General features: G+C 40.4%; 1 protein-coding gene across 1 annotated transcript; it reads left to right on the forward strand.

The window, feature by feature from the left end:
* Positions 1-18,353: 18,353 nt before the first annotated feature.
* LOC103771785 (potassium channel subfamily K member 1-like) lies at positions 18,354-23,639 on the forward strand. Its single transcript, XM_008939097.1, has 4 exons — positions 18,354-18,509; positions 19,400-19,493; positions 19,547-19,942; positions 23,103-23,639. Exons 1-4 carry the CDS (start codon positions 18,354-18,356, stop codon positions 23,360-23,362), a joined length of 906 nt encoding a protein of 301 aa, XP_008937345.1. The 3' UTR covers positions 23,363-23,639.
* The last annotated feature ends 243 nt before the right edge of the window (positions 23,640-23,882 follow it).

The following is a 23,882-nucleotide window of genomic DNA, read 5'->3' on the forward strand; positions in this document are numbered from 1 at the left end:
ACCTGGCTTCTGGTCCACTGCTGCAATTCCATTTCAGCAAGCAAAGAACTGTGAACACTACATGATGTCCCACTGCGTGAATCAACAATTTGTGTTGGTAAGAGGAACTCTAAAGGCAAACTCCTGCCTCAGTTCGTTAGTAGAGTTATTATGCATTCACATTCTGCCTGTCTCTACTGCACAGATAAATCTTTATCTTTCAGTCATATCTTTTAGTGCAGCTATTTGTACTAAGTGAAGCCAGCTGAATGTTCAGGTCCTGCTTTCTAGGGGTAATTGCCACCCGACAGAATTTCCTATGCTGCCTCAAGGAAAATGTCATTTACTCTAGAAGTTATTAGCCATGAGTCTCAAACAAAGCAAAAGATAGACAGAAACTCTCTCAGCATCTCAAACAGAAGTTTGAGTCCCAGGTTTGAGCCTTGCCTTATACCGTGTTCTTATAAGCCATGAGGGAGATAGTGATAAACTTTCATATTTCTGAACTGCCTTTTATTAGTGGATGCTGAAGCTTGTGTGTACCAGGAACTGCTTTACTGATTAGAGCACTTTGATTATCTTCTGCATCTTGTGAGATTAGTGATATTTCTGTATGTATTTTGCAAAAGGATGAACTAAGACGAAGAGGAAAAGCAGTTATAGAAGTTCATGTTAGAGCCACAGAGTACGGTTGAGAATAGGAGCCCGTGAGGTTTTTTTGCAGTTCTCTGCTCCTGTTGCTAGGCTGCCTTCCCATACAGTAAGCTGATTTCCCATCCTGTGGATGCACTTCATTCAGCACGCATTCATTTTCTTGCAGGGGATATTCTTTTTTCTCTTCTTTTAATAATAGTTTTTCTGCTCAGTAATATAATTGCAGCTACTTGAATAGGGACTTTGAGAAGCCACACTGAACTCTGCAGTATGCATTTCTGTACCTTTCCTTCAGTCCAGACATATTGCCACTCCCTTCTAGGAAACTGTTCGGTTGTGTACTGTGTGTAGAAAGCAAACTAAATATCAGTTAATACAGCCCACATAACTTAGGAAGTGGGTGAGTAAGCTTTGTGGGAAGCAGGCAGTGTTTGCTCAGCTTTAGCATGCGGGTTGCCCCTCCATGTACCTAGCAAAATGTTTGCTCAGGGTGATGTAAATCAGAATGAGCAGAGCCTACTAAAAGCTCTGCCAGCAGAAGGAAGATGTCTTGGACTCCTGATTCCCACCCTGTGGTCCAACCTTATTCCCTCTACTAGGACTGTTGCCTGCTGGACCACAACAGCAAGCCCAAGTCAGCTTATCAGACTGGAAGAAACGTATTCACTTTCTGCTGGGTTAGTTTGCTCTGAGTTATTGCGGTCGGGTGAACTACAACCAGAGCAAGAGGGGGCAGACGCACAGAGAGAGAAGGATCTTCTTTCTCAGCAGTAAGTCTGGGACTAGGTTAGATGTTTCATATAGCAACTAGGTGGAAGCATGGAAAGAATAAAAAATGCATGGCCAAATTAACAACAGATCTAAGAACGGAGCTGGCAACCTAGGAACATGTTTCCTGTGATGATAATGTATCTGACTATTGCTGGCTGCCCCTTGTAAAGGAGAATTATTTCAAGCAGGATTAAAATGACAGCTAGCAAAGCTGAAAGAACTTAACAGGACTCCTCTTTGTTAATACAGATGCCACCACTGAAGTATTTCTGTTTGATACACCTCAGGTACCCTCATCTCAAGGGAAACTTTTTTTTTTTTCCCATTGAGGTATCTGATAAATTGCATTATTTTTGAAACTAGTGAGGAAGTAATGCAGTCATGCTGTTGTGCATAGTTTCTGTAACTAGTTCACAAATTCTGATGGTTGACACTTAGAAGAAACTGGATGTGTTCATAACACCAGACACTTGCAAAGAAATTCCTTCCTTGAAAAGATGTGTTAACTATCAATTTACATATTGCTGCCCAGGCTCTTCAATGCTAGCCTTTGTTTTGGAGTTGCCAACCACTTTACGTGCCCCTTCCCTTTATGCTGAGGTCTCAGAGCTGCTGTTTACAGCATCCACTTTCCTTAGAGAGTCACAGGTTACATCAGTCCAACCTTTTCCATGTTGCCCATGATTTGCAAATGCAAGGGCTGGCAGGAAAGTGCTGAACACAAGAAAACTTGGAATGATTCAGTCTTCAGCCTGGGTGATGGATAACCGTTTCTGATACCATTATGTTAAGATAACACATGTATTTAAGGAAATGGGTCCAGAATTGTGATTGGGCAGTTTGAGCATTTTTGGAGAATGCTCCTACTGATTTTATATTGCCTGCTTTCATTACATGAAGCAGGCAATACTTTCTTACTCTGTCCATGAGAGTTTAGAAAGATACATTTGCACTAGGAAAATTATCCTGTAGTTCAAAGAAATTTTGGAAACATCAAATATCCCACCAAGAGACATTTCTCTAACAAACTAAAGAGAGATTCACCATTTTAAAATAAATTGCCATTAATCTCAGTAGACAATAGGGTGTTTGAAAACCACATGGCACTTAAATTGCTTTGTCTGTACCTACATTGCTGGCTAAATGTCTTGTGTCTGTATTTCTAAATGCCACATCACTAATTATTTCTAAGTAACTTCTAGATAAGCAAAACCATGTACATTTTATTGTCTTATGAATGTAAAGAGTATATGCAACTACAATGTTGCCCTTTTCCTTTCCTTTTATTGGTAGGACGTACAGTTGTAATTGTTCTGGGTATCTTGACTCCAGAGTATCAGATTTATGGTTCAAACAATTAGTGTTTGCTATATGGGATGTCCTAAATGTGTCAATGATTCAACAGGACTAGTGTATCTATAAAGTTTCCTTGTGTTCCAGCAAGCTATTTCTCATAATGGTTGCAGTATTTCCCCATTTGGGCCTTACAAATTAATACTCTATTCTGAACATGAAACTGTGAAGATGTTGACCTAGACTATATTGAGATGGCAGACTACCATCAAGCATTATATTTAGGACTGTGATTTAGTAGAATAAGCTATCTGATCCAAAAAATTATCTCACTTTGGCCCTCAATTAAATATTGTCTCTTAATTTATCTTAATTATTATTTTAAAGTAAGAAATTAATATTGCAGATGGAATATGCCATGTATAAATGGGGAGACTGATGCACTTTAGTTGTGTTTTGTTAGTTGCTTCAGTGTTTTTTTTCTATTTGTGTTAGATTAATTTGCTTCTATTTTTCTTTATATGCTGTTGAATTCTTAATGTTTCTGAGAAATTGGTATTGAAACAGAAGACAAACAGGATTTATTTGTATGCAAATGGATCATGATCTCTGGCTGATTTACATATATACCCTGGTTGTGGCTGGGATAGGGTTCCTTGTCCTCCTGGCAGCTCATATATGTAGTGCTGTGTTTTGGGTTTAGGACGAGAATAACGTTGATAACACACTGAAGTTTTAGTTGTTGCTGAGCAGTGCTCACACAGAGCCTAGGTCTTTTCTGCTTCTCACAGCACCCTGCCAGTGAGTAGGCTGGGGGTGCACAAGAAGCTGGGAGGGAACACAACTGATCCAAACTGACCGAGGGCATATTCCACACCATTCGATGTCACGCACAGCAAAAAAAGCCTGGGGGAAGAAGGAGAGAGCAGGGGATAACTGGGGTGATGGCATTTGTCTTCTCAAGTTACCATTATGTGTGATGGAGCCCTGCTTTTTGGCAATGGCTGAACACCTCCCTGCCAATGGGAAGTGGTGAATGAATTCCTTGGTTTATTTTGCTTGTGTGCATGGCTTTTGCTTTACCTATTAAACCGTCTTTATCTCAACCCATGAGTTTTCTCACTTTTACCCTTCTGATCCTCTCTCCCATCCCACTAGAGGGAGAGTGAGTGAGTGGCTGCCTAGTGCTCAGTTGCTGCCTGGGGTTAAACCATGGCAATATGGCATAGTGAAGTACCTTAGAGAGATAGGTAAGGACTGTGGCTTCCTCTGCCGAATAAGGGGGCTGGTGCTTGTAATTTCCCTGAGTTCCACATGTCAAATCGATGAAAAGATTAGAAGTATAAATTCCTATTCCCATGCTGTATCTAGTACATAACACTTTCTTCCACGTGAGGTTGCATTTTAATGCAAAGATGATGCTCACAGATTTGATTTTAATTCTGTAGCATGAAATGGCCTTATTTTTAATGTTGTATGATAATTCTTTGCTGCCCACAATGCCAGTTTCATTCACTGTTTTCATGCTCTGTTCTTTCTGATGGTGCAATAAAGCAATTTTTGTTCCAGAAGCGGAGGTGGGAAGCATACTAATTTGCAGCTGGTTGTTTCTTTTTATTCCCAGACAGTAGGAAGAACAACTGTGGCTCACTTCAGTGCAAGAAACGATAACTTAGCAGGACTAGATAGGTATTCTTCACTAATTGGATACGTGATTAAAGCACTGCAGGAAGAGCCACTGCAACATGTTCAAAGCTTTTGACACATCCCAAGGTGCATTTGGGATAGCAACAGATGCGAATCATCAATTTTTAGAAACTTCTTCCCAGCAAACAGCACCAGGCCTCAAGTGGAGAACCATGCTGCACGGGTGGTGGGCTCAGCAGTGGCAGCTGGCACGTCCCTGTGGCACCCCATGCATAAACAAGGGCTTTCTAGTTGGTGGAATCATGCTGAAGTAACTGATAGAACTTTAAAACCTGTCACAGGAAAATTGGAGGGAATGGGGAAAGAGAAAGTTGCAACATGAGATGAAACTGGTTCTAGACATTTTTGAGAAACAAAAAGCTCCACTGATGTACGGAAATAGACTCTATAACCTGAAAGTTATAAAGTAGGTATGTTTATTGCGCGCAGATGCACGGGGGATCGCTCCACCACAAACGTGCACCCCGAATTAGTAAATCATCTTATATTTATACAGTAAAACACTACATATTTGACGCCTATACATATTCATTACCTAACCCCGCCTATTCCCGCTTCACATGTTAATTAGTCTATCAGCTCCTTGCGCTTGCGCAGATCCTCCTGGTAATTGTGGGCCGGGGTCTTGGAAATTTGGGCAGGGGTCCCTTGGAGGAAGGCCGTATGTCTTCCTCACGATGTACTTTTCACCCCTCGTCTGGAATGAGGTAATTTGGCAAATTTACTGGTTTTGAACCAGTTCTGGTCAGCTCTTGTCCTTGGGTAATGAGAGAAAGCAGATACACTGTGATTTTTCTTCCTTGATGTATCTGCTTTCTCTCATTAGTTGTGATTTTTCTTCTGATAGTTTTGTGATAGATGTTCCTCAGTAATTTTCAATAGTTCCTTTCTCCTTGTTTTGCTGAGAGGTGCAGAAAGTTTGGGGATCTTAACTTTTATGGCCACTTCCCTGGATAAGGGCTGTTCTGGGTGGTAGATCAAAGGAGCATCTGTTTTTCTTAATCACTTTGCAGGGATCAGCAAGGCAATTAACTTCTCGGGGGTTTTTTGTAGGCAATTAACTTCTCAGCTTTCTGTTATGTTACATACATGGTTAGTTTTACAGGTTTTCTATTTTATGTATATAAATGGTTAGTTTTATAAATTTTCTACTTTAATTCCCTTACATCATCCATTTTCTTCCAGTCTCTTCAGAAAGTTTGTATCCTTTCAGCTTCACTGCCAGTTAGATGCTAGGAGTGTCTTAGCTGCTGAAATGAGTCTTTCCATAGGTGAAGACTGCCATAGTTAGAGACAAAATCTGGCAGCATTACTGTTGTGTAAGATATGTCACCATTACACGGCAGTAAAGGTGAAAGTCTCATCATAGTTTTTGCCAAATTGACATGAGAGGTGAAAAGATCACCGTCATGGTCAAGCTACTGGCTAAATCTAGTCAATTTTCTCTTTCCTGGTCTCTCAACAAAAACATTGTCCATGTTAAGATTTTATTCCTGCTTTGAATATTTCAGGATGCGAATCCCAGGAAGAGCTACAGAAAGGCTTGTGCCCTTTTCAATGCATTGAAGTTCATGCTGCTGTTTTTAAGAAGGCTTTTTATGAACATGTTTCTTTGATTGCATGTTAATCTTGGTGATCAGAGGCTTTAAAAATCCATTATTGCTGGAATGATGCTGCACAAATGTTGCTCACCGTACCAGTGTAAAAACCTGTAGCGAAAGACCTGCACAAAACCTCATCTTGCTTTCTAACATTTCTGGGGACTGCAAGTAAAGCAATCCTAATACAGCTAATCCCTACTTCTCTTTTATCAGATTTACGTTTGAGACTTACAGAGCTTGTTTTTTCAGGAAACAGTCATAATAAAGTAGTCTGTTGGTAGGGCCCCTACTTTGATACAGATTTTTGACCATCTGTTGCCTAGCAGGCAAGTAAACCAATAAAAGAATAATTAGAATTTTCCTGACTGAATTCTCAGAGGAGCCCTCAGGAAGTCTCATCTTGCTTTTGACCTGTTGGTTAGGTTTTATTCAGCAGACTTTTGTAATTTTTATTTATTTACCTCCATTGACAAATTAATCTGAAATAACAGGGACAATAACTGTTGAAACAAGATACAGATTTCTTTACTTATGCTAAAACTTTGCTAGAGGCAAATCTAAGGATGTGGTGATTGTGTTTTGGATAGGTATTCTAGAAATGTTTGTTATTGAGAGGTCTGAGAGGAAAAAATATCCTGCTTTGATTGCAGCTTCATCCTCATAGGGTCTGAAATCCATTTCTAGTATAAAGACTTTGGGTATAAAGCAAAGCAAACAAAAAAACCCCACAAAAACCCCAAGCAAAACAACAAAACCAACCAACCAAAAAAAACCTGAATAAAACCCCAAACAAAACAAAAAGACCCTCAAAACCCAAACAGCAAACCCAGAAATGCATGCATCTCTCTAGACTATGATCTATGATAGAAGTAAAAGTCTGAATGCTTTGCCACAGGGGTTTGGCAAATCTATCTCTGCTGAATACACTCACGTTAGTCTTTGTTCCCGTCTCGCGCACCCTGTGAAACACGCAAGGGGCATGAAGTCTTTAGTGACACATTGCTACAAAAATCATGAAAATTGTCAGAGCTGTGTGGGGAGCACAGGTCCAGTCCACACAAGCCTGATGTCAGGCTGAAGGTTTAGCATGTCACAACAAAAAGGAGTTTCTCAACAGACGGTTTGGGTCGGAGCTCCGTAGCTTACAGGTAGGGTTTGAAAAGTCTGCTCTCGCAGGGTAAGCAGGAAAGCTTTGCCAGCTGAGTGCCTGGAGAACCCAAGCTCTTCCTGCAGGGAGCATATCCTTTCTAAAGGCATGCTTAGTAGCCCTGCAGTAGAGTATGTCCCTCATCTAGAGTCCTGCCACCCTTGTCTCACGCATGGTAGGTCCCTTTTTGATGGCAAGCAGTGCGTGCTTCTGGGTAGACTGTGCTGGAAGGGTTCAACAGTTCCCTTGGGTTCCCACCGTCTGCTTGACTCCTGTGTAATGTAGCCAGGCAGGATTAGCAGGATCCGATGTCAGGCGATGACGTGAAAGAATGCTATCAGTTTACACTTAAAGTTCCTGTCTTTTGAGTTGTATCTCTCTCTGATACTTCTGTTGAGAAGAGATGGTATTGCATCAAACACGTGCTAATAATAATCTCAGATGTGGGAAGGACATACTAATTTCTGTACTTAATCTTTCGTCTGCATTTGCTTCCTGTGCAGTAGATTTCATCTACTGTTGTGCTGCTCTAATACAACACATCCTTTTATTCTGCCCTATCTGTACTGAGCAATTCCTTATAACCCCCCCATATAGATCTTAACTACTGGTATGGGAATGACTTCACCATTAGCATCACTGCTATAGGGCTGTAATGTTTTTCACTTCATTAAATAGTAGCTATAGGTAAATACTGTTTGGAACAGCAGTAGCTGTAAACAGTCAAAATGTTGTGGCTTGCTGGCTATTCAGCATGCCCATCAGACTGTAGTCTTTGCATCTGGCATGCATTGCTTCCTGTGGTGGTGTGAGTGAGACATGGATGAACTTTCTGATGAAAGGAAGCGTAGGATATCTAGGTCAGATTTATAAACTGTTAGTGTTTGGTTTGGCCCGGAGTTGTATCTAGTTTCCCTTCACTTCATGGAGTGTCCTTGTATATTCTTCAATGACCTGTGGTTCAGGTAGCCTCACAGAATTAATACTGTTGGCATTCATCTTATTGAGTTGTGATGGCAATTCAGAAACTGTAAGTGAAGGCCTTTCCTACAAAAAATCTTGAGCCTGTCAGAGAAGTGGAAACACTTCATATATGGGGAGAGGTGCTTTTAAGACACTCTGGCATAGCCCTGCTGAGCACAAGTGCAGGAGCTGATGCTAGAGAAGTGCTGTTAACTTCAGTTTCTGAAGGTAGCTAACTCTGCCAGATTTCTTGGCACTGAAGTAGTGTTTTGGTTCATATAAAACGTGTACTGCTAAAACAAATCTGCAGATGATTCCCACTCTTGATTCATGCTTGTGGAGCATTGTTGGAGTGTGCATTTGTTTCAGATTGATCAACCTGAAACAGGCACTCTCAGAGAGCAGTGAGGCACACCTCCACTATTACTGGGCTTCCAGCCTTTGCGAACTAATTAGAGCAAATCTGAAGTAAACCCTGTTTTCCCTAAATATAATGATTAATTTAGGTCTATGCTAAAGTGTTCCATGGTATGGATCCACGTTTGCTGTGCTGTAATGCTAATGTAAACAAGGTAACTATGCAATTCTTCGCCCACTCCCCTACCCCCTTACTTTTTCTGTTGCTATGCTTTACATTCCAATAGTCAAGATAATTGGTTCTGGGCAGGAACTGGCAGACACTTGATCCTTTAAGTAATATGATCAAATACTGCTTTTTTCATCACATTCAGATGAGATTTTTAGAATAAGATCAATAAAATCTCGGCTCCTGTTGCAGCCTATTTTCATTTTTTAAAGACTAGTTTTGCTGACAAGCCCGACGACGTAAACATTTTCTTCATCATGACATGTTACAATTTCTCCTACTGCCTTTGTGGGATGTGAAGAGTGTAAAAAAAAAAAAATTACATTTTTTAAATGGAAAATTGCCACATATAAATATGTAATTTCCAGAGGTCCCCTTGCACCGGCTGCAGCTTTTCTCTTGCTGATTGAAATGACAACAGGATACTCATACTGCTTCTTGTTTTGCCACTCAAATTTGATTGAAAAAATGTTTTTAACTTGCATTTTTATATTCACATTTGTGGACCACAAGAGCAGCTAACTCACAGGTGGAGCAAAGCAAAGGTGTTTTTCATTGGTGTTCAAGACACTTGTCTTTTTTTCTTATTTGAAAAGCCAGGTCTATATTTTAATCTCTACATGAGAGAAAATATTTATAGTTATTCATATTAAAGTGTGCCAGAATTTGAAGAAAGAAATAAAATTTTATTTGTACTTCATTGTCATTTGTCCTGTATATTTAAGGTGGCAGCACTTCCTCCTGCTGCATAAAAAAAAAAAAAAACCAACAACAAAACAACCAACAAACAAACAAAACCAAACCAGAATTGGAAAGACGTGCCCTGGCCACAACACCAACATTCCCATCTTCTGTATCTCACATTTATATATAAAGGTTCACATTTATATATAAAGGTGCACAGCAACCTTAGTACAGTACACAACAGAAAAATTTCTTCTTGAACAGACAATTCTCCAGCATCAACAGCTAGGCTGGAATAAAGGTAACAACCATCTTAACACATTTTCTAGCTGGAAAGAAAAAGAATATTCCTTGGAGATCACAGAAATGGGTTAATGGTAAACATGAATAATGTAAGGATTTCCGTGACAATTTTGGAATTATAAAATGCTTTTTGGGACTTGGGAGTTCCCAGGACTGCTAGGCTGCATGTATCACTAGAAAATTGTAAGTGTACTTATCATAGTAAAAAAGATACAGGATTTCCTGTTATAAACAGATGGTACTGTAATTTTTCTATAGTTAAGAAAATAAATACACAATGTATGGGTTTTATTCTGGCCTCAATTGTTAAACTCATTGGAAAAGACTTAATGCACTTTCAATTTTCCTTGCATAATTAATGGCCGAAGGAGGAGCAGCAACGTGCCCCAGTGGCAAAGAGCCCTACGGTGTACCTGGGCTGCAGTAGGAGTTCAGCCAGCAGGTCTGGGGAGGTTCTCCTTCCCTGCTACTCAGCCCTGGTGAGGCCACTCCTGGAGTGCTGGGCCCAGTTCTGGGCTACCCAGAACAAAAAAGATAGGGAGCTACTGGAGAGAGTCCAGTGCAGGGCTGCTAAGATGATGGACTAGAGTGTCTCTCCTCTGAGGGGTGGGAGAGACTGGGACTGTTCAGCCTGCAGAAGAGAAGGCTTAGAGGGGACCTCATCAATCTATATAAATACCTGAAAAGGTAGGTTAAGTGGTTTGAGTAGAGATGGTGAAGGTGCCATATGGATGCTGCTGTGTCTTACACTGCCCAGTATCATCTCATTCTTTTCCACCTTTCCATTTGTGTTCATTAACTGCCTTACATTTTATACTGAAATTGTAAGTTTTCTTTTTTGATAGCACAATAAGCATACAATAACTGAAAAAAAATATAAACAGCAGTGGTATTTATTGTGGGACATATTAAATACTTTCCTACAAGTTTTGGTTTAGTTTAAAGTATTTATGTATTAAATTCTAAATGCTTATTTCATTTACTTTAAAATCATATTATGTACACAAATTATTTCTTAAATACTGCAATTTTAGTGTATGAGAGTAATTATTTATATTATCTCTATAGAAGGTCCAGGTTAGTAAGAGCTTTTGCTGTCTCTTCATGTAGGACTGCAAGAGAAGGCATGGAGTTGGGGTTGGACTTATTGCAGGAAAGGGGATCATTTTTCAGAGGGCTAAGAATGTACTCAGTTGGAAATTGGAATCATTACTCCTTGTGCTCCCAGCATGAGATATCTGGTTTATTTATTCAGTTTTGAGTAACAGTTGGCATACCTCCTCAGTGTGGATGCGTTGCGTGCCAACGTGCAGCTTGTCCCCTGTCTCATTGGTTATTTAGGCTGACCCAGATCGTGTTAGTCAGAACAGGCACAGAGCATCAGCGTTTTGCCAGCACTGGTACAAATCATGGGCAGTTTAAACAATACCACATATAATAACTATAAAGCAAGCTGTTTATCTGAATATATTCACATAAATAGTGTCTAAGTATCCCTTGTCCTCATACAAACACTTTCTCCAGTTTCATTCATCAGTGTCCCCTTTCCCAGAGTCTGTGGTTGCAGTTTCTAGCTTGGTTTCCTTGGGCAGGTGAATATTGCCTCCTGTGTGGGAATAGACGTGGCAGACTTTATAAGCTTTGCAAGACACAGATGTTCTGATGTACAACTCTTCTGGTAGAAATTGATTTTGAAACTGGCTTTGAACACAGAAGCCAATATATCAATGCCGTTGGCTTGTTTCCTGGGTTGCTGATGGCCAGCCAAATTAGTTGTGCAAACTTATTCCGAAACTGACTTCTGTCGACAGCCATTTCAGCCTTTTTTGGTGCAGCAGATAACATTTGTATTATATGAACCTGGGCCTTTCCAAGGCAACTCCAAACCTAGCAAGCAGGATATTGGCAGTCTGAGAAATTGGCAGTCTTTGACTTTGATAACTAATGGCAGCAAAGGACAGCCTCAGAAGGAAATGAAACCATGTACCATTAGGAGAGATATGCAAAAAAAAAAGTGTATTGGAATCCCTTTTTTTTTTTTTTAAGTCCATTGCTAGATATTGGCAAAACAAAACTATTTTGAGGAATGATTGTGTGAGAAATCGTTATGGAGAAGATCTAAATCTCACAGTTAATTAAGTACATCTTTACCACTGTTATTCTAGTGAGGTTTGAGGGATATTTTATTACTGAAGGGAGCTAGACTAGTACCATAGTAAATCACCTCAGCTGGAAGTTTAAATCACCCTTACTGGCGCTGTGTGAGGGTGAAACTAATTAATGTTTTCTTTAGTGGCAAAACTGGTTTAAGGCGTTTCTGCCACACCCTTCATCACCACCCTGATCACGCCAGTGTGGTGAGCTTTTATTAGTGGAATGACCAAGGTTTCAAACAAATATCGTCACTTTCCTTCTCTTTTTCCCCCCCCCCTTTAAGACCCAAATAATTTCATCAATTCAGTTTACAGCACCTCTTTCTCCTCCAATGCACACAAAACCTGTTCTTCTAGCTCAGCTAAGGAGGTAGCAAAATGTAACTGCCAAATGGATTTCCTCTGCTTACTGCCTATTATAGTGGATTTTTTCCTCCTCCTTTCTGTTATATACAGTAGCTGATGTCAGCCTGGATGGAAATCTGAGTTCCCAGGTTTGTCTTAATGAAACTGTTAGTGAACTTTTAATTTTTATCCTTTTTAACATATAACTGTTCTAATATCTTGGTTTAATGGTATTGCTGTATCTCAGATCTCTAAGAGTTCAAAGAAGTCTTATCTAGCAGCACAATGCTACTGTTTTGCACATTTTTAGGCTATGGACCAGTTTTCATTTCTGTTCATGGCACTTTACATTCTATTTTCTGTATGTATTGCAAGGAAGAAAGGTTTTTGTGCAAGTGTGCTAAAAGGCTGGTTAAGCACCTGCCTATCAGCCATCATTAAAGATGTGCTGGTCCTTCCCAGCACACACTCTACAGAAGCTGAAAAAGCAAAATATCTTTTCTGTTAGAATCTCATTTTCAGCAGATGCTATGACACATGTAGACATGCTCTATAATAAAGAATGTGGGTTTTTTTCTTATTTCTTTCATTCTTCTTCTGTCATTCTCCATGATAGGTGGTGTTTTGCCTGAAAATTTATGGCCTAGTCAGCTGCTATACTTCATGTAAACTTCCAAATCAGCTGCTTCACAAATGTTCTTGGTGTGAACGCTGTAGGGCAAGTTCACTTTGGTTGCTGCCATGGTCTTCCTTGCAATAGAAAAAAAATATGTGGGACTTACTTGTGATCTCTTTTACCACACAGATCTACCTGACATTTCTTTTTTTATCTTGGAAGATAACAGACCGGTTATGAAGCAGGATGTATTTCATAGTTAAACACAGTGGAAAATATCAAAGGTAGTGCAGAAATTATGTAAATATTGTCATTGACCTTCATCATCGTATTCTAGTGAGTCATGTTGCGCTTGGGATGAATGAAGGATTGCTGCATAAATTCAATACATCACTTCATCTGTTGGGGCATTTTGAGATTATGAGCAGACTTAAAGAGCTGACTTCTTTTCAAGGACACTGACTCAAACTAGTGAAGGGAGGAGCACACTTGTTATGTTGTGCCATCACATTGGGGTTGGGTGTTATGACTCTGCCTTCTGAATGGGTGTGTCAGGGAGGACACTGGATATGCTGAAGATAACCCCATCCCCATGCTAAGAAGCTCAGTGGGGCCAGGTAGGGCTGGTGGTGTTGCAACAAGTCACCTGAGGATAGGGAGACCTGAGACAGTGGCTTGACAGATGCTGTGGTAGAAAAGAGGGAGAATAGTACCTAGCAGAAGAAAACAGGAGGTACAAAACCATTGACTCTTCAAGTCATGAGGGGAGAGAAGTGAGCTTTAATACTGTGGGTGATAATCCCCATTCATAGGACTGGCCATTGTACACATAATGGACTGGTGTAACTCACAGCACCAAGATCAGTGTGAAAAGATTTAAGCATTTTAAATTACTTCTAAAAGTAAGCACTTTTGTAGACGATGACAACATTCAAAATTGTATTAGAACAGATGCAGACATTTTGTGTATTTCTGTAAGTGTAGAAGTCTTCCAAGTTATAAGAGTAAATGACTTGTAAGGAAAAAATCCCCATGCATGAACAGAACTGAAACCCACCTGTATACATCTTGTGGGGTTTGTTCTTTGTATTATCAATCAAATATCATCTGTCTCGACATACTGAGCTAGATGGAGCATTTATCCTATTAAATTTGGCAAATCCTGCTGGTCTTGCATGCATGAGCTTTTTCTGTGAACTTTGTAGAAGGGATGGTGCCTTGAAGGTATGAATAGACAATAGAAGGGATTATATGCAGGTAATATCCTTTTATCTCTGGTGTCACTTTGCTTCTGAGTTTGGACAGGTTATCTGAAGGTTTGGTTTTTCAAAGGTCAGTGCTCTTAAATGGGTGATTATTGTATGATATTTGCATTACACATGAAAATACAGCACTGAGTAAATCTTCTGTCTTCATAAACAGTAATACAGTTATCAGATACACTACATGGGCACTTTAATTCTAGTCATTCAGAGCAACTTTCCTTGATAGAATAAAGAAATGTCTTCATAAATAGTTCTCTTTTTGTGAGCATCCTTTTCTCATAACGAAAAGAATATTTTAGGATTGGAATTATAATGCTTCTGAATATGGTGGTTTCCACTGAAAAAGGCAAATTGGCAAACCTTTTATCATCTATTATTTATGCAGAACTAGCATGCACTGGGCACCTAATGAAGGGATTATAGAAGGGAATTTCCCTGAAGAGGTTACAGTACAAAGAAGCTACAAACAGGTGCAGAAGCAGACATGGGAGGCAATGGAGCACAAGTGTCTGAAAGCAGACGTGCTGTATCTCCTGCCTCGCATCTGTAATTTCCTCTCTTCTAATGTATGGCTGTGTTGTGGGTTTTTAATGACTTTTTGTGCAGTGATGGCTGAAATTATAGGCATTGTTAGGAAAAGTCACATAAAAGCAATTTCATACTGGGGAAAAAACATGGATCTTTTTCCTCCCCACTTGTCATAGCCTCATAAACTGTAACAGCTTTAGCTCAAGCTTTTCAATATAATCTCTGTACCCTGAGTAGCAAGCAAACATTAATCACTCATCCATTGCTTTTGGAAGATGTCATCCTCTTACTGCTGCTGGTTGAGTGGAGCACATATTCTCTCCTCAGTTTGAAACCATCAATGCTTTTCAGTAGTATTGTTCCTGTGACTGCTAGCGGCTGAGGAGCAGATACAGTTCCCTCAGCTATCCCTTAAGTAATGCAGCAACCTCATGAGAACAGCAGACCTTAGAAGGCAGCATCTGCTTTGGGCACCTCAACCAATTCTGTGAATTGGGAACATTCCTGTAAGGGTTAACTAATCAGGCCAGTGAGGACCTGGTTTAATATAGCCTCCTTAAACTTTCCTGTAGTAAAGTCTTTCTCATTCTATACTTTCCTCTGAGTGCATACTGTATATGATGTTGGAAGGATGATGTCCATCCTTCAGAAGGAACTATGAAAGAAGCATTGGAGAGGTAAAATAACCCTTCCTCATCAAGAAATGAGCTGGTTGCTGCTAAAGCCAGTGCAAAGACTGGAACTGAATTGCCATCAGCCTGCTCTGTGCATAATAAACCAAGAAATGTGTCAGATTTTGGTGGTTTTTTTTTTTTTTTTTGTACACGATACAAATGTTTTGGTTCAAATCAATGAAAGCTTGGACTGGTTGTATGGTGCAAACTTATTTTAAATTTAAAATCCTGGAGATTGCAAGGGACTTTCTAGGACTGCAAGCTCAATTTCTTCTTGTCATGTATAGTCTCGTGATACTGTGCCATCCATAAAGTTACCAAGCTTCTTCAGGTTCCTTTTTAAACATAGCTGTATTCTTTCCCCACTGCTGAAAGTAGATGGCTGCACCAAAACTCTTCTGAAGCTTGAAAACCTTTTTCCAATTTCTTGACTGAATTTATTCATGCTACTTCAAAGCTATTTGTCTGTGTGGCAGTACTATTCTTCATCTAGAGCATTTCTTTTCCCTTGGTGATAGCTGCATGCTGATGCATTAACAGGGAGATACTGTATCACTTCTCAGCCTCCATTCAGCTGTGCCAAGGAAGCAAACCACTTTTATTTTCCTCTGGTGAAATAGTCTCTTTTCCCCTGATGGTTTCATTAACCTTTCTCTGCTCTTCTTCCAGTGTGAATTTATTCTTTAAGTGTGGATATACTGAATAAGGTAGATTAGGCCAGATGAGATCTGCATCTTACTTAGAACACCTCTGGTTCTTCCTTGCTGAAGACGCCTTTATGAGATGGAGCATTGCACTTGACGTTTTTGTGTTTGTGTCACATGAGTCAGTTTTAGAACACCCTATGACCAACTCAAAACACACATCTTCCTTCTCTTCAAAACTTGGACTTGATTGTCTGTCACATAATACTTTCAGGAAAATTAAACAACTGGGGCTGGTCCGCATATGGATGTGAGATGGAGAAAGACAGAAAACAAAGTAGGAGAAAATAAGTTCCTGAAGAAGGGGAATGTCGCCAGGGTTGTTCCATGGAGGCATGTGTTAGGGCTTGTGCTGTTCAACTTATTCCTAAATGACATGGAAGAAGGAGGTAGCAGTTTGCTAAAGAAGCAAAATTATTTAAGATAGAAGGGTGATGGAAGAGCTGTAGGGCAATTGGGCAATAAAATGGCACTTGAAAATGAGTGGGGGTGTTAAGTCACGCTCACAACAAAACCAGTCGTAGTTTCACACATGAAGGGATGGGATCTGCAGTGGTGGATCCCTGGATATCTCCGAGGGACAAGATCTTGGGGTTCTGATAGACAGGGCCAAGAAGGTGTCAGCTCAGTGATAGTCAGAAGTGCCAGTCCAATCACAGAATACCAGTTTGGATGGAACCACAAGGGTCACCTGGTCCAACCTTTCTTGGCAAAAGCACTATCTAGACAAGGTGGCCCCCCTGTCCAGCCAGTTCTTAAAAGTATTCAGTGTCAGGGAATCCCAACACTTCTCTGGGGAGATGATTGCAATGGCCAATAGTTCTCATACTGAAAAAGTTTCCCATGCCCAATCAGAATCTCCCCAGGAGTAACTTGTACCAATTACCCCTCATCTTTTTCATGTGATTCCTTGTGAAAAGGGAGTCACCCTTTAGATATTGGAACACATCCAGTGTTGTTAGGGGTGGAGTAAAACACAGGGTGAGAAATCTTCTCTGCAAATTCATAAATCTGATTCAGCTGCATCTGGAGTGCTCTGTGCAGTTCTGTCTCTCTTACCTCAGAGTGAATAAACAGAAGGTGAGCAATAAAAAAAAGTAATTAATGAATATGATTTTCTGGGGCTCAAAAGACTGAGCTTGGGTAATTTATTCATAATGTCATTAAAATTCAAATACAACTGAAGTTTCCTACCAGGTTAGCTAACATGGAGGAATTAAACCTCACGCATTTCTTCTTTAAGACTTTGTATATTGTAATGATAAGTCATTTTGCCTGACTTTCATTCTCTGGAAGTGTCTCTGTGCATCTTAAATAAAAAGAACTTTTCCTTTTCTTACTCTGATGGAAAACTTAAAAGAGCAATGCTTCTACTAATAAATTCATTAAAGCAGAGGGGAAGTCTCTCATGGTTGTATAAAACCTGAAGGGCTTGCAGAGCACTCTGTTTCAAAGGGATGCAGACAGAAGGTTCCCGCGAGCCCTCGGAGGATGTCTGCCTGGTCCGGTGCTGCACTGGGCAAGTACAGAGTGAGCCCAGTTCAGAGCTCGGAAGCAGCATAACCCTGTAGTCACTGAGCTTTGCCTGGGCTCCTGGAGATAGCCAGTTGCAGTAGCTCTGGAAAGTGCCTTGTTGTACAGCACTACCATAACCCAAATGAGCTGACAGATATCAGGCTGCAGAACTACTAGGGCCTGGCGCTTGCTTGGTTTGATATCAGTGCCCAGACTAGATTTCAAGAGATTTCCTTTTCCTTGTTGCAATGAAAACAAAATGCCTTTTTTTTTTGTGTTTAGTTTGGCAAGGAGAAGAACACATTCCTGGTTTGTGCTGGATTTACTGTTCTTTCCTGTGCCTATGATTTACATTTGGAAGCAGGCTATCTGGCAGGGTGTGCTTTGGCAGCGTAGCTGCTGTCGCTGGGTGCAGGGCTGATTGCACGCATTTCGGGAGTTGAGAGTGCTGGCCGTGATCAGCCTGGGCACCAGTGGGTAAGTTCCTGCACTCTGAACAGATCACTGATCAGATCACTAACACCTCAATAAGTTTGCAGACAACACCAAGCTGGGCAGCTGCTGGGGTAGGGGGGACTGTATCGATGCCACTAGTATGAGGTTCAACAAGGCCAAGTGCTGGGTCATGCACTTGGGTCCCCGTACAGTACTACAGGCTTGGGGAAGAGCAGCTGGAAAGCTGCCCAGTGGAAAAGGACCAGGGGGTGTTGGCTGACAGCCGACTGAATATGAGCCAGCAGCGTGACATGAAGGTGGCCAAGAAAGTCAACAGCATCCAGGCTTGTGTCAGTGTGACCAGCAGGACTAGGGAAGCGATCATCTCCTTGTACCTGGCACTAGTGAGGCTGCAGCTCAAATACGTGACATGAAGGTGGCCAAGAAAGTCAACAGCATCCAGGCTTGTGTCAGTGTGACCAGCAGGACTAGGGAAGCGATCATCTCCTTGTACCTGGCACTAGTGAGGCTGCAGCTCAAATACTGGGTTTGGTTTGGGGCTCTTCGCTACAAGAAGGACGTTGAGGTGCTGGAGCATGTCCAAACAAGGGCAATAAAGCTGGTGAAGGGTCTAGAGCACAAGTCTTATGTGGAGCAGCTGAGGGAACTGGGGTTGTATAGCTTGGTGAAAAGGAGGCTGAGGGGAGACCTTATTGCTGTCTACAGCTACCTGAAAGGTATCAAGGTGGGTGCCAGTCTCTTCTCCCAAGGAACAAGCGACGGGACAAGAGGAAATGACCTCAAGTTGTGCCAGCGAAGGTTTAGATCGAATGTTAGGACAAAATTCTTCACCAAAAGGATTGTCAAGCACTGGAACAGGCTGCCCAGGGAAGTGGTGGAGTCACCATCCTTGGAGAAATTTAAAAGACGTATAGATGTGGCACACTTAGGGATGTGGTTTAGAGGTGGACTTGACAGTGTTGACTAGGTAGAAATCCAGCAACAGTGGTTTTGATCCCAGGAGCTTTGCTGTGAAAATGTTTGTTCTGCTTTTAGATATCTTCGATGAATTATCATTTAAACACTTTGCAGAAGCATCGAAGCATATAGCGTGGAATGCTGGTTATAATACTTCTGTGTAATTGAGATGGCTTTCACAAAAGGTCTTAGAGAGCCTTACTGCACAGTAGTTCCAGGAAGGTTTTTCTGATGTATGAATTATTCCATTTAACAAAGTGGATAAAAGAAGTTACTTCACTTTGGCAAATTAAACAGACAAAATCAACAGGAAAACTCAGAATAAAACAGTTTTCCTGGCATGGATTTCCACTCCTGACTAGACATTACTTCCTTCTTCAAAAAAAAAGCATTTATAGAGCTATGTTCAGAATTTAAAAATAGAAATTTTTTTTATATATATATATCTTTACTAGATTATTTCTAGTAGTCAGGCTTTGTTTGCCTTGCTTAAAACAGACCTTTGAACAGCATTTGTCAAGAATAGCAGAATTCAGAATTGCCAACAGTGAAGCAGTTCTTCATCTCCTGCTGTATAGCCAATATCAGATTGGTACGTGAGCTCCCAGCTTTAGCCCAACCTGTGCCTCCTGTGCTTTGTTGCAGGTTATGGACACACAGTGCCTTTATCTGACGGAGGAAAGGCCTTCTGCATCATCTACTCGGTGATCGGGATCCCGTTTACGCTGCTCTTCCTGACAGCGGTGGTGCAGCGCATCATCGTCTACGTCACCAGGAGGCCTGTGCTCTACTTCCACATTCGCTGGGGCTTCTCCAAGCAGGTCGTTGCCATCATCCACGCTGTAGTCCTTGGGTTCATCACTGTCTCCTGCTTCTTCTTAATCCCGGCAGCAATATTTTCTGTTCTGGAAGATGACTGGAATTTTTTGGAGTCTTTTTACTTTTGCTTCATTTCCCTGAGCACCATTGGCCTCGGAGACTATGTGCCAGGAGAAGGCTACAATCAAAAATTCAGAGAGCTGTATAAAATCGGAATTACATGTAAGTGTCGAAGTAACCAGCTAAATAAAGGACGTTTTATTAAAAAAAGAAAAAATAAAAAATAATAATTTCCCTCTCCATTCCATGCATGGTGATTGTTTTGTGAGCTGTCAGCTAGCAAACTGGGCATTGTACCTAGCTGTGCCAAGAGGAAACTTTCAAATTAGGCAAGTTTTTTAGTTAAGAAAGAAGAAGCTAAACCCATAAACTGTTGTGCTAAACCATAGCTACTTACTCTCCTACTAACAGTAGAATGAAATGCTCACATTACTGTAATGAAAATAGTTATGAGCATCTTGGGGTAAGATTTCAATGCATCAGAGAGCCAGAAAGATGATCCTCGTAACCTAAGGTCATCTCTTAGGGTGAGACAGTAGGTGGATGGAGACAGATCACAGAGCAATGGGAAATGAGGCAGAATAACAAAGTTTCTGACTCCAGTTGTTACAGAAGGTAGCTGAAGCTGGCACTGGGACATACCAGCTGTCAAAGAGAGACAAGTAGACTGAGATGATAACAAAGCAAGACCATGAATGTGAAATTGTTTAATTACGTTTGACACAGAAGAGAGGCACAGTGATCAGTGATTTGATCAAAGCTAAGAAAATGATCTTTGTGTTGGTATTCTGAATGGATGTATGCTGAGGGCAAAATTCTCTGGTGACAGTGTTATGAAGCAACCCAGTTCCTGATACAGCTTCAGTCTGTGCAGTCCTGGGTCATTAGACTCAGCAGTTAAAAGATCTGAACAGCCAAAACAAACCTTTCCTGTCAGGTCTGTTTCTTAGGCTGCTATGCATTTGTCTGTGCTCTTGTGCATGAGCCAGCAGTCTTAATGCAGGCAGGGTGCCCCATTAGCATAGTTTTGTGTTTTACCTAAAGAGAGAACAAGTCTTGAATTTTCATTCTTTGAAGCAGAGCCTTGAACTAGCCAACAGAGCAATTTATTTTATTCTCCTGCTAAGCCTGTGGTCATTGCAGGAGATTTCCCCCTCTACCCATCGTGTTTATTATCTTGCCAGCAGTAGCTTTTAATGATTACCCTGCTGAGCAGCAGAGTTCATTTGGGGATGCTAAATGACAAAGCAAATGGTGAAGGTCACACATAGTAAAAGCCTTATAAAGGTTCTAGATGTTCTGAAAGTTCAAAATTGGAAGAAAACATTATGGTCCAGATTACCCTTTTTCAAACTTTAGAAAACCTAGAAAATAAATTGCAGTGTCGTTACCGACACCCGATCCCCGGGATCTCTGCCACCCAACCTCTGCCGTTGGGTACCATCACAGACACAGGCTTCAATATGAAGGATGTTGCAAATGGCGTTTATTGCGCAGCTGCAATTGCTTATATAGCACAAGCCACACCCACAAGGCCCCTCGTGGGCAGTCTGAGCTTTCCGTTACATCGCCAGATCTTCCGCACGCCGATCCCTGCCTAGGGCGGGCTCTGCTCACCACAACATTGCAGGAAATACTAAAAGGAAAAAATAGCTTTTGGGCAAAGTTATGAGCTTAGAATATTTCATTTCAACTTTTTTTTTTTTAAGTTCATAGCTTTAAAATTATTATTTTTCCCTTCATGTGAACAATTCAAAGAACTGAACAGGAGGTGTAAAATGTTTTCTCATGCCAAATGTAAATTTTCTTCAAGAAAAGTTTTGGAGTTCTACATCAGTAAATGCTTAAGGAGTGCTACAGGCTTTTCAAGAATTTTTAGGATAACACAAGTCCTGTTCTAAATCAAGTGGTGATCAGCTGGACTGAATTTCAGAGATAAATAGAAAATTCTCATTTATGGATGTCTTTAAAAAGCATAGCTTTATCGTTTCTTCCTTGTGTTAACGCATAGCTCCCATTTGATGTCATAAGATAAAGCTTAAAAATAAATCATAACTTTTAGCTGTAGTGCTGATTTAGATCAGTACCTGGTGCTGCAATATTGATTGAATAGTGCTCCTGAAAGGAAAAGGAGAGTGCTGTTGCCAGTGAATAATCTGTAACTACAGGTGAAATGTTTATGCCTTTAGGTAATAGAACAGATACCATATGTAGATTATAATAATTAATTTGTGTTGATCTTTCAGCACATTTAATGTTCAGCCTTTGGATGAGCATGTCGAACTAATAATTATACACTTAACTTCTGCTTGATTTACTCGTTGAAATGATAAAATATTCGAGTAGTCATGCTCCACATTGAAATGTAATGATTAGTGGCAGGGATCTAATGAAACGCTGTGATTAAGGAATGCTCATTTTAACACCTTGCCTCAAATTCTAGATGCATATGTTTGGAGAGAGGAAAAACATAAAAGCAGCACAGTGGGCTGTTAAGCATTACGGAGCTCCACTTCCAAAAGTCTCAGACTATGAGAGCTGACTATAACCTTTAAAAATCAGTCAGTACACCACTGAAGTCATCAGTAATATCATTTAAGTAACTCTTCCAACTTTGGGTAGTTTAGGTACATTAATAAAACATTGCAAATAATTTTCAAGGTGTCATCAGATATAGCAACTTTGTTAGGTTTTTAAAATAGCAGCAGTAATTTTACAGCAATTTTTCATTTTGATTTTACTAGTTTAGTACATGTTTCTAGCTGCTTTGTTTTTCCACTCATTTCAGGGTGTTGGTTAGCTCTCCTTATAATTTTAAGGGAAAATAATTTAAAAGTTTTCATGAAATATAAGTGATTTGTCCAGCTAAACTGTTACAAACAAGAAATAACTGTAATTAGCTGCCGTATTTTTACTTCTATTTGTAACACGTAGAAATATCAATGGAAAAAAAAAATCCTTTGAGGAACACTTAATCATTAAGGTCATAAGTAAGTGGGGGAGATGCATGTGGTAAGTTTTAGTATTCTGCTTCATTTAATGCCTTTACATATTTTTCTCTTGTACAGTTGTAACAGAATTGAAGCCACTACCATTACCTTTTTGATAGTGTGGGAACTTCCTGACTGTACAATGAAAAAGGAAAAAAAAAAAAAAAAATTTGACAGTCTGAAGTGAGTTACAGAGCTCTGAAACTAGATCATGAAGAAAATGAACATATACTATTCAGAAATAACAAGAGTGGGAAAAGTTACAGGGTTAAAATTGCTCCAGCCCCACTTAATTTGCTAATAATTAAAACACTTTCTTGTTTTCTACCCAGGTTATCTGTTGCTGGGCCTTATCGCGATGTTGGTGGTTCTCGAGACTTTCTGTGAACTCCACGAGCTCAAAAAGTTTAGGAAGTTGTTTTATGTGAAGAAGGACAAAGAAGAGGACCAAGTGAATATAATGGAACATGACCAGCTCTCCTTCTCTTCCATCTCAGACCAGGCAGCCTCCATGAAGGACGATCAGAAGGCAAATGAGCCTTTTGTGACTTCCCAGTCCCCAACTTCCAATGACAGCTCTCTAAACAATTAATACAGGGGTATCCATACCATTGTTTTGGTGCATTTATGCTACTTACCATAAGAAATAAAACACCTCCTATTTTTTTTTTCTGAAAATATAAAAGCTGGAAGACTGTGCTACTTTAACAAGGATTCATCACTTCTGTCATAGAAAAGACTTCTGGGGAAAAATGTGGGAGCCACCCTGGGAATGGGGGAAAAATGTAGGATGTGGCTGGGAACATTAGGCCATTTTGCTTGAAGGATAAGAAGCTAGCTGTACCACCTTCAGAGGTGGCAGAGAGGAAGGTGTGCACAAGCAACTTCACCCAACATCTTTAGGAGAATAGGACTTCACCAAAGTGCAACTCATTTGGTTGCACACCTCATCTTGTAACTGGGTGGTATACCAAATTTTGTGATGTGCACTTTTGATTGTGAGAAGTGTAGTCACAGATTTAGTCTAAACACACCAAATAATCTGTAAAATATTTCCAGAGCAATATCTATCCCTCTATTACCCAGTGACTTGCAGGTGCAAATAACAATTC

The sequence above is a fragment of the Merops nubicus genome, unplaced genomic scaffold, assembly GCF_000691845.1.
Source record: "Merops nubicus isolate BGI_N331 unplaced genomic scaffold, ASM69184v1 scaffold5134, whole genome shotgun sequence".
In the NCBI taxonomy this organism is placed as follows: Eukaryota; Metazoa; Chordata; class Aves; order Coraciiformes; family Meropidae; genus Merops; species Merops nubicus.

Coding starts and splice junctions, on each gene's coding strand:
- LOC103771785 (XM_008939097.1), top strand. CDS start 18,354: ATGAAGGTGGCCAAGAAAGTCAACAGCATCCAGGCTTGTGTCAGTGTG. Junction 19,494..19,546: donor GTATAGCCAATATCAGATTG/GTACGTGAGCTC, acceptor GCTTTGTTGCAG/GTTATGGACACACAGTGCCT. Junction 19,943..23,102: donor GTATAAAATCGGAATTACAT/GTAAGTGTCGAA, acceptor TTTTCTACCCAG/GTTATCTGTTGCTGGGCCTT.